Below are 19,825 nucleotides of genomic sequence, written 5' to 3' on the forward strand. Positions count from 1 at the left end.
TATAGAAGGTTATCGAATAGAAGGTTCAGGGAACACGGCATTTATCTGAAATATAAACACTATCAATACTGAATAAAATATAATTTTACACTAAACTTTTGAAGCAGAACAACTGTTTTCATAATAATAACTGTCTCGAGCTCCAGACCAGCATATTAGAATGATTCCAAAATAAAACACAATTGTATTTTTTTTAAATACGCTTTATTGCTGTGACGATCTGTAAAAACCGTAAAAACACGGATCCCTTACACTCGGAACTATTCGTTAAGATGAACAGTTCCTGGCGGAAGCGTTTCAATGTAGCGCACTTAACCTCTCCCGCTGGAGTGGTTACCATAGGAACGAGGAAAGCCGATCCGAGGATTACAGCAGACGGTCCAAGCAGTTTGATTAGCACAGCCTAAAATCATTAATAACAAGCATTTGATATCAGATATCAAATAACAAAACTGTCATGTCCTCTGTTTCCCAGGACCTCAAAGACACGTGAGTAGTTATATGCTGATTTCTGAGGCGTTCTCTCGAAAATATCGCGCTAAATAAAGATTGGCGTTAGCATACAGTGTAGAATTTCCTTAAAATGTAATAATTAATAAGTCAGTCATTTTACACTAGCAGTAGAGCTTATGTTCTGACTCTTATTTGCCAAATATGGCGGCTGCAACAGAGCTGAAGTGTTTTCAAAATCAGTGCAGAGAAATGATTTGATATGCAGCGATGATTTTGAATATGGACTGTAGTAAGTTCTTCCTGTGCTCTTGTAGTTCAGTGGCCAGCTCCAAATGGCTTGATGCTCACTATGACCCAGTGGCCAATCTATACACCTTCTCCTCCTGCATTGGTGAGTCACTGATTCATGAACTTGCGCGTTCACTTCCATGTCCAAACTCACCAGCTCATACTTCCTCTTATTTTCTACAGCTCTTTCAGATTTGCATGGCGATGGTGAGAATAAGGTGAGATGGTTTAAGGGATTTTGAGAAGTCTGACAGTAATCAGTGTTGAAAACTACTGTAAGGTTAACCCTGACTGGTTTCAATGTTTCAAAATGATAATCATTCCTAAAAGTAATCAAATGTAATCCGTTACATTACTTTAATAAAGTAATTTTAAATAGTAACACTATTATTAAATTTTAAATATGGTAACTTGTGATCTGTAAGCTATTACATTTTCAAAGTAACCTTTCCAGCACAAATTTTGATGTGTTGACTAACATAATAAAGCACATACGTTTTTTTTTTTTACATAATGCATGTGTATTGTGTAATTTATTATGTATACATATAAATACACACACATTCATGTATATATTTAAGAAAAATATGTTATGTTTAAAATATATATAATATTAATTATATTAGCATAAATACATACATGAAAAATTGTCTAAATATATACTGTTTTATATATATATATATATATATATATATATATATATATATATTACACACGCATGTAAAAAAATATATTTTGGATGAGATTAATCGTTTGACAGCAGTAAGCTGTCAAACGCATAAGCATATTTGAAAATGTTATTTGCAGATAATGTTAAGAAGTATACATTAAATCTGAAATGATACATTAAACACAAATTATTTAAGGTTTTAATATTGTTAATTTATTTTAATTGTATTAAATCGCTGCTTCATTATTAGTACAAATGTGTTTAAATCCATGACATACAGGTTTCAGTAGAAATGACAGAAAAGTATATTGTAATTACCATAAATGTTTGTCAGTACATTCAAAAGTTTGACCATATTTCATAGACAATATAAGAAATATATTTTTAAATGTCAATTTTTTTACATGTTTATTTAATTGTAAATAAAATAACTAACATGCAGTTAAGTTCCTGAAAACATTCAATTCAGTAATTTTATCCTTTTAAAATGTTACTTTTCAAATATTTTCAGTAATCTAAAGTCAAATTTTTTTTTTTTTGAACAAGGAGTGATCTTTTTATGCAATGTCATTAATCTATTATTGAAATTAGACCGCCAATAAAGAGTCATTGTAAGCATCATGTCTGTCTGTGTTCCAGCTGGTGGTGGGTGATCTTGGCACAGGAGTGTGTAACATGAAGCTAAAGGTGTACCGTGGCACTGCTCTTTTGAGTGATAGCACCCTGCTGGACCTGCCCACTGGCATGGTCTCCTTTCTCATGGACCTGCACGAGCCACGGACGCCAGCCATCGCTGTGGCCTCCGGTCCCTTCATCTACGTCTACAAGAACCTGAGGCCCTACTTCAAGTTCACGCTACCTAGTCTGGAGGTGAACCCTCTGGAGCAGGATGTCTGGAGTCAGGCCAAGGAGGTAAGCTGTTCTTCATCCTATATCCTATATCTGCGTTCAGCTTTATGCAATATGTCATATGTGAGGTTTTTCACTGTGGCTTCATTTTACTGATTGTTTTTTGCTGCTTAGGACATGATTGATCCAATGACGCTTAAGGAGATGTTAGAAGGTTTAAGGTGAGTTACTGTGCAGTACATACTGTATTTGGGCTGTAAACCCAATGCACTGCATTGCTTATAAAGTACAGCATGATGCAATACATGTGGATTTTACAGTTACAACACTTTATTGATTCCTCTTGAACAGGGACAAAGCAGAAATTCCACTCTCTGTCAGATCACTACGGTAAAACCTCTTCCTATAAAAAAAAATATTAAGTGGAAATAAAATATCGTCATCATTTTTTAAATCTAACGATTCATTGCATTTCTTGTGTAAATTATTCAGGTTCCTCATGCTTGAGCCACAGGAAATGGAGAATTTCGTTCATCTTCATAAAGAACAGCCTATACGTAGACAGGTGCCAATATCTACATATACACAATCACCCTCACACTGACAAACAAAAAGAGATGCACTAACAGGGCTTTTGTCTCTTGGTTTGTCTCAGACGGTCATTACCTGTATAGGGACGCTGAAGAAGAACATGGCAGATGAGGATGCAGTCAGCTGCCTGGTGATTGGCACAGAGAACGGTGATGTTTACATATTAGACCCAGAGGCCTTTACCATCCTCTACAAGGTCAGCACCTGCTTCATATGTCCTTGTTACACACTATATTCTTTTATTAGCATTTGGATTTATTCCTCTGAAGTCTCATCAGAATATAAGTGACTTACTTCTCATTTAGTACTAAAGTAAGCAGATTTCCCCAAAAGAATGAACTGTGTGTTTTTTAGATGTCACTTCCCAGTACACCTACCCTAATGGACGTGACGGGACAGTTTGATGTGGAGTTCCGGATCACTGTGGCATGTCGCAACGGCAACATCTATATACTACGCAGGTAACTGAGTGAATAGCAACTTATTTCAATATTTTTAAATAGGTGAAACAAGTCTTTTCAAAACTCGAGAATACATATATGTGCGCATATCATCAGCTAAATGTTAACATAATGTGCATCAAGAAAGGTCTGTATGGGCGCACTTTGAGCATGCAAAATTTCTTCAGATATCGCAACAGTTGTGGCATGCCATCATGATCTGTAGCATGTAAAAATATTCAATATGCTGTAGTATATGTCTGTGTCTTTCCCATTTGAACAAATTGAAATTTGGAATGCAGTGTTTATATGAATTTGCATACATATAAATGGAAGTCAGTGGAATGAAAAATGACCCTTAGTTTGTGATAGCTTGCTAAAACAGGCCAATTTTCTTTTTGTGCTAAAGGGATTCCCCAAAGCCTAAGTACTGCACTGAGCTATCCTCTCACCCAGTGGGACTGGTGAGGATTGGAAAGAATGTAGTTGTAGGATGTTCTCATGAGGCACTGCACGGTTACACTCAAAAGGTATGATAATTGAACCCATATCTGTCACACTAGCAATAATTGCCTCCAGAAGTGATCATGCTAATTCTCATGTGGAATCTCTTGTAGGGGAAAAAGCTGTGGACCACTTATTTGCCAGCCCCCGTGACCACCATGGCGCTGATGGACCTTCCCACACGAGGTTTCCAGGCTGTGCTGGTGGGTCTGGCCAACTGTGAAGTACACATGTACCGAGACAAAAATCTTGTCAGCACCATCAAGACACCAGTAAGAACAATCGTGAATTCAAAACCCAGTGAAATTCAGAATCATATCGGAGTTGAAGTTCCCACCAATCTGATATTACTGCTAGGATGTTCTCCTAATCATCATCAGAGACTTACATTCATGTCTTACAGGACGTAGTGACAAGCATTTGTTTCGGACGTTATGGACGGGAAGACGGCACACTCATAATGACCACCAAAGGTAGAAAAAGCATGTTGTGTGGTAAATTAAGCAGTTCAGGAAAGCATTTCAGATGTCTTAAAGTGTGTGTGATCCAGTAGGAGGTTTGATTGTGAAGATCCTCAAGAGGACGGCTGTGTTTGAAGACAGGGACTCGGCCCCTGGACCTCCAATAGCCCAGAGCATTCGTCTGAATGTGCCCAAGAAGACCAAGCTGTACGTGGACCAGACCTTGAGAGAGCGTGAAAATGCTGTGGGTCAGTGATGCACCAAGATAAATTTGGTCCACAAAACACCTAAGCTGACATTTTCATTTAGTCAAAAACCGAAACCGTAAAATACAGTATTGGTAATTACATTTGGAAAACTGGGTAACAGAAGTTAGTTTGGTGTTCAGGGTGTCGTGTTTTAGGTGAGAAACTAAACCATAGAAAAGTTCTTATTAAAGCTGCCTATCGATATTTCAGCCAAACAAATTTTACATGTTGCAAATCATATACACTACCAGTCAAAAGATAAAAATAAAATAAAAAAAATAACAGAAACCTTTTATGCTCACCAAAAGCTGCACAAAATGCTCTAAAAACAGAAAAATTGTAAAATATTAATAAAATAAAAAAATCACATTTTTAATATATTTGAAATGTAATTTTTTAATAAATGCCGCCAAAACCTGAAAGTCAGGAGATGTTTTTTCTTTGCAGCCATGCACCGAGCTTTTCAGATGGACCTGAGCAGGCTGCGTCTCGCTGCAGCGCGGGCCTATGTCAAAGCTCTGGAGTCCAGCCTCACGCCCATGTCAGCGAGTCTGACCGAGCCGCTCAAGATGAATGCGGTGGTGAGTTGAGCAATTCTAGATGTGCTAACAAAATGACACCGGAAAGCTGATACTAATCTCAGCTTCTGCTTCCTGTTTCTGCAAAGGTTCAAGGGTTGGGCCCATCCTTCAAGCTCACGCTGAACATCCAGAACACTGCAGCGTGCCGTCCGGTCATGAACCTAGCCATCAGTTTTCTGTATGATGAAAATCTGTATAGCATGAGGACGGCGTTTTTCAAGGTGACCTCAGCTGAGCGGTTTCATGAGCATTATTCCTTCTCATATAAACGGATCTTTTAAATGTGTAGTTATTGAAGCGGAGAAAATACTTACTGGTAACAGTGAATTGTTTTGTGCCTTTAGATCCCCCTACTGGTTCCAGGGCTGAATTACCCCATTGACACTTTTGTGGAGTGTTTGAGTGACAAAGGCATCTCTGACATCATCAAAGTGAGACTTTCACCCATTCAGAATATTCATGTAGCATTTAGATTCAGAAGAGCTAGTATGTGTACTAAGAAAAATATGCAGATAGAAAACCAGGATGAATTAAATGCATGAAAAAAAAATTATTACAAAATAAATAAAGCATATATGAATATAATATATGGATTATATTATATTAATTCCTTATTTGTAAGTCGCTTTGAATAAAATCGTCTGCTAAATGTAATGTAAATATGCACACAGACCACAATATACAATAATTGTCCCGAAATGTTTAGATAAAATTGCATGAACCATTTTTATTTTCAGAATGATAACTAGACACTGCTCCCATGCATATTTTGAAGTCCAAAACAACAGTAAATACTTCTGTAATGTTTTGTGATGTTCTTTTAAATCTTCTATTGAAGTAGTCCTGGAAAAAAAATGATCACAGTTTCCACAAAAAAAAAACCATGGATATTAAGACATTGTCTTTAGCAGCAAATCAGTATTTTAAAATTATTTCTAAAGGATTATATGCCATCACAGGAATAAATTACATTAAAAAACTATATAAATATATATATATATATATATATATATATATATATATATATATATATATATATATATATATATATATATATATATATATATATATTACATTACTACATTTTTTTATCAGATAAATGTAGCTTTTGTTAAGAAAGGGATTTCTTTCAAAAACATAAAAAAACCTTAAAAATATATTTAATTACACACTATGGAAAATATATAAATATGTAAGGGAAATATTTAATCTTAGATCATAAAACAGTGTTTATCTAAAATGCTGTGATATAAATAATCTATTCACATCAACATGTGCTCAGTCTTTTGCTTGAAACTAAATTTTCTGTGGTCATTCACCCACCCAGGTGGGTTCTGGCATCAGTCACAAAATAGGAGCCCGACACCGCTGTACAGTCCCATGATGCATTACATAAATGTTGATTGCTGTACAACAAGCTCTCTGCATGAAATCAAGCAGCTGTTTTATGTTACATATCTGATTTCAGGTGTTTGTGCTGAGGGAAGGAAAGAGTGCTCCTCTCCTCACCGCCCACATCAACATGCCTGTGAGTGAAGGACTTGCACTGAACTGAGAGCCAATCAGCTGAGCCGAGCACTCTTGCTGTGCTCCTAGCAGCAGTTAGGCTTCTCCCCAGAGCTGCCTGGAACAGAGAGCTTTTCATCACAGGAGTTAAGAGAAGCTTGCGCTGGCCATAGGGCCGGTGCTTCCTGTAGCTTAGACCATGACTGAGGGAGGCGTGTCCTCACAGGCAATACCTCTGTACCTTTTAATGGCTAGTGACTGGAGCGTTTGATTGACAGGTGAAGGCCTAGCACTCCATAGGTCATAGAGTTTGGATGTAAGAGACGTTTCTGATGTTTACCTGTGGTAGTCATGTATATTTATATGTAAAAGCATATTTATTCTTGATGTAATGATCACACACTTTATAATGCAATTGTGAGGCTTTATTTTCATATATATTGAGAATCATTGCATAAACCGTTTGTCTAAGGCAATGTGGTAAGATGAATATTGTTCACTACTTTTAAAGCACACAAATGAAAGTAAACAAGGCACAAGGGTGAAAGGTCACAGGAGATGATCTCAGCATAGAGCTGTGAATGACTGACTCTTCGCTAAGCCTCGATTCTGACCAATCCTTGGGCCTTAGCAACTTCTCCTTAATTATCAGATAAGCATTTGCTCTTCTCTTCTGTATGTCTATGGAAGCGTTAAAAATTATCCGGGTTAAAGGTAATATAAGTGACATGGTGACCCGAAGAGAAAGGTCAGTTCACTCGCTCTCTCCATTTCACAGATTCACAGTACTTTTCTACACTACAATGACGTACGTTCAACTGTTCTTGCGCTCAGATATTTGTTTGCATGCATGTAAACTTTATATACACTACCATTCAAAAGTTTGGGGTCAAAAGGATAATCAAGGCTGCTAGAAGTATTAACATATAAAAAAAAATCTTTCTGATCCCAGACTTTTTTATTGTAGTGTAAACTGCTTTTTCTGAGTTTATTCGGTTGGCTGTTGCATCTCAGTGTTTGCTTTCCTTTCCTCTTATGCTGTATGAAAACTGAATCGTGTTATATAGCTGATAGTATGAGTTCCTTATTGTCAGTCAGGTACCCACTTTGTGAATACTAATGAGGATACAGGAGGCAGAGGAAGGAAGGACAGAGGAAGAGGAACATCCATCTAAGTAAACATAGTGAGGGTGATCCACTATAAGAAGACAGGAAGAAAACAAAAGGGAGGGAAAATGTTGCAAACATATATTACTAGAAACAAGGAAGCATTTGCTACTGAAATGTCTAATTACTAATGAGCAGTTAAGACTTACCTGGGTGAAGCTGAAGGATACCAATCCATTTTCATCAGCGCCCATTGTTTTAAAAGTTTCTGTTGAAATAAAAAGTGAGTTCTAGTCCTATCTTACAAATTATCTGTCTTAATGCTACACTGAAGTTCTGACTGGTTTTGGTAATTACGCTGTAAAAATGACCGTAAAAAGATGGTGTTTTCTACTTGGCACACTTACTGAACATAGTCTCCAGGCGGATCAGACAGGACACAAAGCTGTCAAAGTCCACATTGAGGTCTGGCTTCGCGTAGCGCAGGATTATCAGCTGGAACAAGTTGTTGGTCAACTTGAAGCCTTACAGAAAGTATAAATTCAGAAAGTCTGCGTAAACATAATACACCTCAGTAATTATTGAAACTGTGCTATTTAAGGAGCAGATACCTGCTGATTCTAGTGCGAGACGCATTTCATAAGAGCTCATTGTGCCGGACTTGTCCAAGTCAAACTGCCTAAACACTGCCTAGCGAGTTATTGAAGACAAAAAAAGAAGAAAAAACACATTAACATTTGTACTAACATTCAGAAGTTTGGAGTCAGCAAGACTTCTTTTATATTTTGGAAACAAGTTTCTTATGCTCATCATGGCTGCATTTATTTGATTACAAAAAATACAGTAAAAACAGCAATGCTGTGAAATATGATTACAATTTCTAATAAATGTTTTCTATTTTAATATATTTTAAAATGTATAATTTTTGCAATTTATTCCAGTAACGCAAAGCTGAATTTTCAGCATTACCGCCATTTGAACCTAAATTTGAGGTCATAAGTAAATGGAGTCAGATTAGATAATAAAATGGAGTCAGATTATAATTTAACCTAAATTTAATAACTCTGCGCGCTGAACATGCATGAAACCTTCATCCACCACTGGATACCTCCGTCGGGCTAATTTGTGGACCTTACATAACAGCATTTATTAAAATATAAATGTTTTGTAACAAATATCTTTTAACTGCCATTTTGAATGCATTTAATGCATCCTTGCAGAATAAAAGTATTAATTATCGACTCCAAACTCTAACATTTATATATACACCATAAAGCAAGCATAAAATGTTACCACTGACAAGATATCGTTTGACCTTCTCCCAGAGCACATGGAAGTCTGTCAGTCGCAGCTTTCCAGTGCCAGTTGTCTTCAAGGCAGGTCAAGGTTTGACTAAGACTTTAAAGCATACTATTTACAGCAAGATGTATTAAAAAGGACCACAAACGCTAACATTCTTGAGTGCAGAGGCATCAAAGGATACATCCATAAGATTGATCATGGCTCGACAGGCCTCTTTGTCAAATCCATCTGTCTTTATATCTTTATCTGTAAGAAGAACAATCATAAGGGCATTTTGAACATCAGTTGTTGCCTTTCAGGAAATAGTTCTTGTTAAATATGATTTTGTTTGCAGCATATGCGGAATGTTGTCATTTACCACAGAACATAATTGTGAAACCAATGAAATTTCCTTTATTTGTCCGTAAACACTCACGTTTGCCAACAACCCGGTTCATAATCATCTGGAGTTTCGACACATTGATTTCCATTTCCTGTTGATCACAGTGAATGAGTCAATCAAGCTTTTGGGCACTACAGCAACTCGTGAAATCCTCCCACTTCCTGCTCTCTTACCGGCCCTGCCAGCTTTGCGAAAAGCGCCTTGAAGCCCTCGTCAATGTCGCTCTCCTGGAGCACAGACTGCCATAGAAACAACACATTATTCAGCAGCAAAACTTCCCAGGATGCATCTGTGTGCAGCACTGTTAAAAACATTTCAAAACTCACCTCCTCAGGTACATCTGCTGAGATTTCATCATCTAGCTCCCTATCGAGAAAAAGCAAATTCATATTATTTTCTCTCAGCTCTGGTTTAATGTGTGCTATTTTATTAGATACAGATATATATATAAAGCATATATTAATGCTTTGCTACACATTCAGTATATGTAGTAGCAAACATATGCAATGTATTTGAACAAGTGCTTCATTATATTTATTAACAGAGTATTAATACATATTCAAATATATTTTTAAAAAATCCATTTGAACAAATGAAGTTGTAATGCATTTTTCATATTTCTAACCATTTTGAATATTTATTGTTTCATTAAAATATATTAAATTAAAACAACTTTTCAATTTATTTATATTGCTAATCATTTTTACTATTTTTTGATGCTCTGTAAAAATATAATATTAACCAAATAAAAATTTTTTTTTCCATATTTTTAACAATTTCAAATATCTATTAATGCGCTGTTAAAATGTTATTTTAACCAAATTCCATCAATTTTTCAAATGTTTATATCTCTAACTATTCAATAAAATCTTCAATTGTTCATATCTCTAACCATTTGAATATTTATTAATGCTCCAATAAAAAAGATTATATTAAACAAATTCAAACAAATTTTCATTTATTTATATTGCTAATCATTTTGAACATTTATCAATGCTCTGTAAAAGTATAATATTACCGTATTTTCGGCACTATAAGGCGCACTTAAAAGCCTTTAATTTTCTCAAAAAAAAAACGAAGGTTTTGTTGACATTCCCTTTAGCACAGGTCCATCTAGTGGACGCATAACGCAAACCCAGTCAAACGTTTGACTGCAGTATCTTCTATTCTATGCGCTTTATAATCCGGTGCGCCCTATATATGAAAACAGTTCTAAAGTAGGCCAATCATTGAAGGTGTGCCTTATAATCCGGTGCGCCTTATAGTGCGGAAAATACAGTAACCAAATTTGATCAAATTTTCATTCATTCGATTTATTTTTATATTTATAAATGCTCCATAAAAACATTATCTTAACCCAATGCAATCAAAGTTTATTTATTTTAATGAACTATTATAAATAGTTTATATAAATATTCTATTAAACAACTTCAAAGTGCTATTTATTTATTTAACAACATTTTGAATCTATTTGAATTAAACAAACATTTATTCTCAAATAGTCACTCACTGAGAGTCAGCAGCCTTTTCAGAGAAGACCCTCAGCACAAAGTCTCCTTCTTTCTGGGGCTCAAAGGTGGAGGGAACGATGATATATTCCCCCGCTGGCAGGCAGAAACGCGAGCTCACCTCTCGAAGGTTGATGAAGAGCTCAGAACGAGCACTGGACGTGTGGGTGAGGAAAAAATCACGCTTCAGATGCACACCCACCCGGCCCAGATACTGACAGGAGAAGAAACTCAGATCACAACACACTGTGCTGTATGTGTCCTCAGCTAACTGATCTCTCAGTGCTAGAGCTATCTTAAACTAACAAACAGTCTGCAGTTCAGAAACCAACCTGAATGATAACAAATGGTTTACCAATGTTAAACAATGCTGATGAGATTCATTTATCTGGCACACATCTCATACCTCTTCAGGGACCTGTAAGGTTCAGAAATAAAGTTTAGAAACATAACCAGTTAATCTATATGCATGGTTTGGTTTTCTATAATAACTGTTATTTCCAGGAACATAGGGAACACTAGAGAAGTCTGTCACAATTTATAACCTGTATAAAACATCTTAACCCATATAGTTGGTGAGATAAAGAATTTGTGACAACTTTCCCCAGCCTCCTCTATAATACATTCAAATATTTCATAAAAAGAATTCATTCTGGGTATGTAAAAAGCATCTAGAAGCTGACTGATTCTGCTGAACAGATATAAATTCAACCCTATTCAATTAGTTTTCTACCTCATAAACAGCAAATCCAATCGTTTCCATGTCTTTTCCCTCCTGACGTAACTTCCTGCGATTCTTCTGCATCAGGGCCACGAGAAAAGTGCAGTCTTCTTGACTCTCGGTATCTGGTTCCTTCAAGACTACTTTAAACTGGGGATTGATCCAAAATGTTGCTGTGTAGAGAGAAGCATATTTTAATGTGAGAGTCTCTCATGGTCAGATCACAAGCAAAGTGTTTAGTAAGGAATATGCCTGGATAATTCCTGCAGCCGCCAGCAGTGCTTCCTCTTCTCCATTCGCCAGGATACAGGGATGTGTTCCACTTCTTCACTTCGCTGCTCTGTAGCGCATCTGGCGTCAGGTTACAGATCTCTAGTCTGCTGAACTCTCGCATGAAGTCACCGAATGACATCCTGTGGGCGAATGATGCTCATATTTAAAACCTGAAGGAATAGTTCAGAAGGTATTTTGCTAAATGTTTCTATGCTTGCAATGGACAATGGATCCCACGGAATTTCATTATATGGACAAAAACAGCTGAGACCTTCTTCAAAATAGCTTCTTTTGTGTTCCACCGAATGAAGTCATCCAGGGTGAGTATATGATGACATGTGTATATGGACTGTGTATATTTTAATCGCAATTAATTTGCAATTAATAATTGGCCAGCACTTATTTATTAATTAAATTGCACCTATTATGGATTTTTGAAAATAGCCTTTCTTGAAGTGTGTAACACAGCTCTAATTGAATGAAAATATCCTGCAAAGTTTTAAATCTGAAAGTGCACCGTGTATAAAGTTATTGTCTCTCAAAAGAAAGAGTCGAATATGAATCATTGAGTCATTTTTAAAACAAATCCCAAGCCGTTTCATGTTGAGGTCAACAGGAAACATTAGCATATTGTCAGTCTTTTCACGTTTGTCTGAATAAAAATGCAAATTCATTCTTTGCCACTAGATGCTGCTTTTGGAGCAGTAAAAATTGCGCTTTCCCCGGCAACGCTGTACACAAAGCAGCACTGCTCTCACAAACGCTGCTTTATCAGATATTACAGGTATAATGAAATAAAATAAGTAGAACCAATCACTTCAGATAAGCATCACGCAAAGAAGTTGTTTAGAAAAATAAATCGTTGAGCGAATCGTTTAGGAGTCTTTGAGCAAGTAACGTAAAAATAAATGAAAAGTGTTTTTTGACCTTGAATTTATGTCAACCTGTTGTTGGGGACTCCCAAAACCAAAATATCAACCTTTCATAACCCATAATAGGGGTACTTTAAGCATTTGTTTATTCCTGCTTAATTCGCCACCTATTTAACTAGTTAAATAGTAATATGCGAATAAGGAACAAATTACAAAGATATATAAAGAATAATGCAATTAGCAGTACCAGAATTCTCCATCTTCTTGGCAGTTGTGTAGACGGGACCTTATAGACGGGTCAATTTCATGCCATTCCCTTGACCTGGATCGACAGACGATGATAGTATTCAACCAAGCTATTTGATATTCATTATTATTTTAATTCATCACTTATTGTTCTCACTCATCACTCCAGGGTCCCATCCACTCCACCTCTCCCCAAGGGTTTCTGATGCGCAACAGCTTTGTGAGCTTTCCTCTGTACTCCACCTGTCCAACAGATGACAGTTAACCAGCACACAACAGATGGGAACATTAATGAAAACCATCATGTGAGCTGTCTGTAACTGTCAATCAAACTGCAGCACTCACCTCTTCCACTCCAGTAATAGAGTATGCGTGTCCTTTCACCAGTTTTTTAAAGGTGATCGCCTCCATGTCAAAGAAACTTGTAATCTAAAAGTGAATGTAAAATAATCTTTAGTACTTCTGAATATATTAGTAACAACCCAAATATGAGAATATATATAAATTTGGTTAGCATGGCCTCTGCTGGTATATACTGAAATTACACCATTTAAAACAAAAAGCTTTAGGACTTTTAATATATTGGATATATTATATTATATTATATTATATTATATTATATTATATTATATTATATTATATTATATTATATTATATTATATTATATTATATTATATTATATTATATTATATTATATTATATTATATTATATTATATTATATTATATTATATTATATTATATTATATTATATTATATTATTCCATGGCCCTACATCGAACAAGTGATTTGGAAGATTGGTAGATGAATATTCTATTCTATTCAATTCCATGGCCCTACATCACATATTAAAAATCTAATATATATAAACAAGTAAAATCAAATTCCTGAATACTTATAAACACACACACAATTTTAATTAACATTTTAATTTAGATTTCTACATATGCATTAAAATATTTTACAATTTGTGTACACATTCCATTAAAAATACCATAGAAATTTTTTTTATAATAAATTCAAAGACAACATTTCTAACCATTTTAAATATTTCATAATTCTCCAATTCAACCATTTTGAAAATAAATTAATACTCCATATTTTAATACATATATTTATATTGTATAAAAAACATTTATGTTACTACATTTATATATAAAAAAATATTTTCTTTTTCTAACAAGTTGTTTGGAAGGTATATTATATTATATTATATTATAGTAGGGGTTTAAACAATTTGAGATGGACTAAGATTTTTCCCTGACTTTCGCAGCTTTCTCCAGATATAAGAACTTTTAGACTTGAAAGATTACGTTGTCCCTGAGCACTAACATCTATGGAGCAGCCCATCAGGGAGCCTCTCTCCACAGCTCTTCTGATGATGCTGAAGAGGTTGGGTGGAGCTTTTTTCAGCTCATACATCTCTGTCACTCCACCGGTGAAGTCCTCAAACCCCTCAGACGTGCAGCCTCCAGATAGAGCCTCATAGCAGCCGTTCAACCTGCCGCATTCATAACAGCAAACTCATTACACGAGCTTCAGACTCATCCGGGTCTGAAGACTGAAAGTCCTCTTACTTTGCATATGCCTTCTCCACCAGGGCGCTCCAGAACTCCGCTCCCTCAGCTGAGTGGACGAAAAGCAGCTTCCCATCTCTGACAGGCAGCCGGTCGTCAATCACCACATCCACCCAGTCCCCGAACTGCCAAAACTAGAAAATCCAATAGGAAGCATATTTTCTGCACTCACATCACGTCATGATTATTATTATTAAAAAGACGACAACTCTGAAGATTTGACATACTCTTACTCTGAAATGTTTGTTTCTGTGGAAATGTTAATAATGCCTTATTGCATGCATGTCTGATACTGATGACAGTTCCAGATTTTGCAGTTTTTCAATTTGTAATTACGAGTTTGACATGAAGCATTATCCAAAAGTGCACACAGTGGGGGGATGGTTGGATTATATTTTGGGCATTCACTGTGAATATTCATAAAATTATGTTGAATTGAATGTCCTATATCTTTACTATCCGGCCTCAATCATCCAGTAATATATTTTTAATATTACAGCTTTAGTAACAGAATTTTAAATACTGTATGTATATATATATATATATATATATATATATATATATATATATATATACATACACACACACTACCATTCAAAAGATTGGGGTCAATATAATTTTTTAGAAATGAACAGTTTTATTCAGCTAGGACAAATTAAGTCAATCAAAAGACATTTGTAATGTTCCAAAGGGATTCCGTTTCAAAAACTCTTCTTTTGAACTTTCCATTCATCAAAGAATCCTGAATTTTTTTTATTATGGTTTCTACAAAAAATATTAAGCAGCACACAACAGTTTTCAACACTGAAGATAAGACGCAATGTTTCTTGAGCACCAAATCAGCATATTACAATGATTTCTGAGGGATTGTGTGACACTGAAGACACAGAATATAGCTTTGTCATCACAGGGATAAATTACATTTTAAAATATAAAATAAATTGGAATAATATTTCATAATATTAATGTTTTATTGTACTGTCACTTTTTGATCAAATAAATGCAAAAAACAAAAAAAAATACTAGTGTATAGTAAACATTAGGTTTTCTCAACAAAAAAAATAACAACATATATATTTGAGATATATTTTAAGTATGCAAATAACAATTTTTGCATTTCTCTTCCTATGTAAACATTAGTTTGCTAGGTGCTACTGGCTGTACTCCAAGTCTCTCTGCAGCACTAATGCTCTGAACATTACAAGCATTCACTGAGTGATGAGCCTAAATGTTTCCTGGCTGGAGAACAGAAGAGGAATTTGGCAGAGGCAAGGTGAATGTGGCCATTTCATTTTCTGGGTGAGGCCTGTATATATAGTCATTGCAGCAGACAGGGAGGGCCGACGTTTAGGGACTGCTGCTTAATGTAGATCTGCTGAGCTATGGAGAATCAAATGGAAGTGGAACAGATCAGTTTACACGCTGCATTGAAGCGAAGGACACGTCTGGGATTTTTCACAAAACCAGAGTTTGGGCAATGTGGCAAGAAAATTAACTAATATGCTCTAAATGTATTTACTTAAATACTTATAAAATACCTATTTTCTTGTCTGACTGAGAGAATAGATGACCTCTATCTACACAATGTCTTTCATTTATAAGTAACTGTCTGTATAATTAAAGGTGCAGTAATGTGGCTAATTTTGATTCTAATTCTAATATTACACATTTCTATAAATACACAATACATAAATGTATTCATATACATTTACATATTAACCTTCAAAACTGATATGATCATTTTAATTAGAAAAAAAATTTGCATGTATAGTGTTCAGTACCTGGAAGTGAAAGATTCCTGCATATTGCTGATGGAAGCTCTGGCCATGAGGCACTACTCGATGCAGCAAGGGTTCGTTGAGGGTAAGGCACGCGATGGCTGCCAGCAGCCAACAATCACCTATGATCAGTATATTAAACATTGTTGCATTATTAATATTAAACACAACAACTTGCACTACTTAACTAAACTGAATCAATACTGAACTGAATTGAGCTGAACAATGACAATATAATCATCTATTGCTGAACTGTGTTTGATTTAATAAATAATGAACTTTGCAATATTCACACTGTTATTGAACTAAACTGAATCAACATTAAACATGACAAAGCACAACTGTCTTTTCAGAACAGATTAAAAAAACACTTTTTTATTTTGTGGTGGGAAATCATCCATTCCAATGTCTTTGAGTCCTTTTTTGGTTTTCTTCTGTTTTAGCAAAAGCTTTGTTTACCTAGAGCTCCTTGGCAGATGTCTGTGCGTGTGGCCCCATCTACAATAAAGTGTGGGTCAGTGCAGAACTCCTGGGGTACACAGAGAAGGCCTATGGGTCAGACAGGGCATAGAAATGATTGGGACATCACTGCTTCATTGACTGATAGATAAATAGATGTTAATCAACCAGCAGTACTTATTTACTATGTTATATTATTTTGTAAGTAGGAAAGTGCAATAGAATACTAAAAGAAAAGTTTGGAATGGCATGAGTAAATGATGACAGAATTTTCATTATTCATCTGAAAATGCAAATGTAAATATGTGAGCAAAGACTTTGCAAATGCTAGTTTATTTTATATTTATACATGTTAGGTTTCATGTTAGGTTTTGCTCTTACTAGGTTTGTAATACTGGCCCAAACTGCACACTCTCAGTTTATTGCAATGTTCTCACCGTGGGCCTCATCCAGTGAACACCTTTGGTTTTTGCAGAGCCAGGGCCCAACTCCTTGAATCCTAAAGAAGTCTGCTGGGCTGGGAATGTTTCATCCTCAAACAGACATCTACTCTGAAGGCAACGGGCATGCAAGGTTTCAAAATCTTGGCCCAAGAACTTCAGGGCCATATTGTTCTGACCAAATCCCTCATTTCGATCCCATTCGCTCCTCAAACGAGCAGCGACCCCTGTGGCACAAATTGGCTCCATCCAGGACAGAATTTTCTGAGACCCCACCAAAAATATGGATCACTTCTGCATCAACACACATTAAGTCATTTTCCATATTTTACAAAAAATAAAATAAAATCATCGGTCACATATTATTATTATTTATGTATTCATTTATTATTATCATTTCTACCCACAAAATTAACTATTTACAAGCAGATGTAATGTAATATCCTTTCTCTCATTATGTTTATATGGTTAGTGGTTAAATATAACACACATACAGGCATCTACTGTTGCTGCCAACCACTCAAGAAGTGAAAGCATTTGACAATATCAAGATACAAACTTTGCAATAGGCTTTTACTTAGTGTAAACGTATTATACATTACCTTAAAATGGCACTCTCCAAATCCCGATACGAGTATTCTTGCAGTGAAGTCCTGTTCAGTGAACTAATATATCATGTTAGGCTTTGTCCCAGCGTGTGAGGGACTGCAGTGAGCTAAGCTTGTGTGTGTGTGTGTGTGTGTGTGTGTAATGCTCCCAAATGTTACTATTAACCATGAGACGAGCGGCTATAATCCTCTAGAGGGCGCAAGGAGGCTAAAAAAAGCAGAATCCTGCATTGATATTTCATACTAGAGACATTTTACATGAATGTTTATATTATAGTTTAGTCTACAAATTCCAAGTACTAATACATGATATACTGAGATAAATTAAAATACCGAGAAACCCCAGTAAAACACGTGTTTGCTTTTTTTCCACATACAGTACTGAATAACCAGACGACTATGATTGGTCCATCTCCACAAGCGCAGAGAAAAGTAACAGATTACATGGGACAACGTCCTTACTCTGCAGCGGTCTACACGATTTTTTTAAATGTCCATTGATTTGGAAAATACACCGTGAAGAATTTAAATAGTTATACTATTAACATAACAACCATTAATTAAATCCCACAGTGCCTGATCAGCGGAGACAAAGACTGAGCCACGCCCAATTTCATTGCAGATGATTGCGGCAAATCATTACCTAGTAAATTTGTTATCAACTGGGGAGTCACGTGTATATATAATGATGTTTTTTTTTAATTAAAACAAAAAGTTAAAGGTGTATTACCATACAGGCTCATATAGGCAATAATTCTTAAAGGTCCCAGGCAACAGGATTGTGGCAGGCAAGGTAGATTTATGAATTCTACATTTTTATGTTTCTTAATAATTTAATGTCACACCTAACGTTACCGAAAATATAAAAACAGTGCTTGACTATGAATTTTGCATTATAAAATGCATTCCACTTTGGAATATGATCAAATAATGTTTTAATGTTTTATCAAATAAATGTTTTATTTATGCCCAAAAGGGGGCAGCAGAGAGCTGCGATTTGTCAAGGCTTATTTTCTAATGTAACCTATCGCTGGGCTAACTATGATTAGCAATATGTATTATTTTAAGAGACCATTCAAAGGGATGGCACACTCTATCGCTGTATGTTTGTTTAACATTTAAACTAGCTAGTGCGCTGAAGGTTGGCGACTTTTCACCTATAAAACAGAAAGTTGCTGATTTACTAGATAAAACCAACACACCAGTTCATATGCATAGATAATTTTAACTGATATGAAGTGTGCACTGCAAACACGAGCATTATGTATGATCATCTCCGTCCAGTCTGTACGCCGTATTGCATTCAACCACAATTGTCTTATTGATTTCTGTGAAGGAATGTCTGCCGGGATCCGGTAAAACTTTAGTTTTGAAACAAAAGTGCTGTTCCTTCTATTCTGGCACCCAAAAACCCAACAAGAAGACATTTTAAAGTAAAAACCTCAAACTTTTAGCGCACCTGCAATGAGTTCTGCCTTATGTTTTGCCTCCAGCTAAAGCGGTGACGTCACAATGACGTAGGCGATTAAGGGAGAGAGAATTAGAAGCATCTTGTCCTTTGATGGAGAGCTCGATTAGTCTTCAGAGCTATGTTAGATTTTGTGTGTAAAAGGCAACAACATTCTACATGTGTCTGATTACTGTGTACAGTCGTGGCCAAAAGTTTTGAGAATCACATAAATATTAGTTTTCAATACGTTTACTGCTAAACTGCTTTTAGATCTTTGTTTCAGTTGTTTCTGTGATGTACTGAAATATAATTACAAGCACTTCATACGTTTCAAAGGCTTTTATCGACAATTACATGACATTTCTGCAAAGAGTCAGTATTTGCAGTGTTGGCCCTTCTTTTTCAGGACCTCTGCAATTCGATTGGGCATGCTCTCAATCAACTTCTGGGCCAAATCCTGACTGATAGCAACCCATTCTTTCATAATCACTTCTTGGAGTTTGTCAGAATTAG

At 35.7% G+C, this 19,825-nt stretch overlaps 3 protein-coding genes across 3 annotated transcripts in view; 2 read left to right on the top strand and 1 right to left on the bottom strand.

Moving 5' to 3' along the window:
• The window catches only part of LOC132117310 (complement factor B-like), a 41,017-nt gene that overhangs the window by 14,578 nt on the left and 6,614 nt on the right, over positions 1-19,825 (top strand). The gene's annotated exons all lie outside the window — the stretch shown is intronic.
• On the top strand, positions 327-7,991 carry bbs1 (Bardet-Biedl syndrome 1). Its single transcript, XM_059526499.1, has 17 exons — positions 327-489; positions 768-844; positions 925-959; positions 2,051-2,323; positions 2,435-2,481; positions 2,612-2,650; positions 2,753-2,825; positions 2,916-3,047; positions 3,206-3,312; positions 3,701-3,821; positions 3,909-4,067; positions 4,199-4,268; positions 4,346-4,504; positions 4,952-5,085; positions 5,172-5,306; positions 5,430-5,516; positions 6,554-7,991. Exons 1-17 carry the CDS (start codon positions 458-460, stop codon positions 6,638-6,640), a joined length of 1,767 nt encoding a protein of 588 aa, XP_059382482.1. The 5' UTR covers positions 327-457; the 3' UTR covers positions 6,641-7,991.
• Positions 6,995-18,175, bottom strand: si:dkeyp-50d11.2 (calpain-1 catalytic subunit). The gene is made up of 22 exons (XM_059526500.1): positions 17,857-18,175; positions 17,252-17,548; positions 16,815-16,884; positions 16,359-16,477; positions 14,578-14,711; positions 14,333-14,501; positions 13,348-13,431; positions 13,160-13,245; positions 13,004-13,078; positions 11,864-12,024; positions 11,624-11,784; positions 11,297-11,308; positions 10,893-11,104; positions 9,709-9,748; positions 9,556-9,621; positions 9,416-9,473; positions 9,182-9,246; positions 8,999-9,067; positions 8,310-8,388; positions 8,106-8,222; positions 7,908-7,966; positions 6,995-7,789 (listed from the first exon to the last, which is right to left on the bottom strand). The coding sequence occupies exons 2-22, from the start codon at positions 17,501-17,503 to the stop codon at positions 7,763-7,765; spliced, it is 2,115 nt and encodes a 704-aa protein (XP_059382483.1). The 5' UTR covers positions 17,504-17,548; positions 17,857-18,175; the 3' UTR covers positions 6,995-7,762.

This window comes from Carassius carassius, chromosome 36 (genome assembly GCF_963082965.1).
Source record: "Carassius carassius chromosome 36, fCarCar2.1, whole genome shotgun sequence".
NCBI classification, from domain to species: Eukaryota; Metazoa; Chordata; class Actinopteri; order Cypriniformes; family Cyprinidae; genus Carassius; species Carassius carassius.

Excerpts from the sequence above, each read along its gene's own strand:
- si:dkeyp-50d11.2 (XM_059526500.1), bottom strand. The coding sequence starts at position 17,503 with ATGGAGCCAATTTGTGCCACAGGGGTCGCTGCTCGTTTGAGGAGCGAA. Across the intron at positions 11,785-11,863 it reads CGGCTGCAGGAATTATCCAG|CAACATTTTGGATCAATCCC; the intron begins GCATATTCCTTA and ends CTCTCTACACAG. Across the intron at positions 9,247-9,415 it reads GAACCGGGTTGTTGGCAAAC|ATAAAGATATAAAGACAGAT; the intron begins GTGAGTGTTTAC and ends TTCTTCTTACAG.
- bbs1 (XM_059526499.1), top strand. The coding sequence starts at position 458 with ATGTCCTCTGTTTCCCAGGACCTCAAAGACAC. Across the intron at positions 5,086-5,171 it reads CGCTCAAGATGAATGCGGTG|GTTCAAGGGTTGGGCCCATC; the intron begins GTGAGTTGAGCA and ends GTTTCTGCAAAG. Across the intron at positions 5,517-6,553 it reads GCATCTCTGACATCATCAAA|GTGTTTGTGCTGAGGGAAGG; the intron begins GTGAGACTTTCA and ends ATCTGATTTCAG.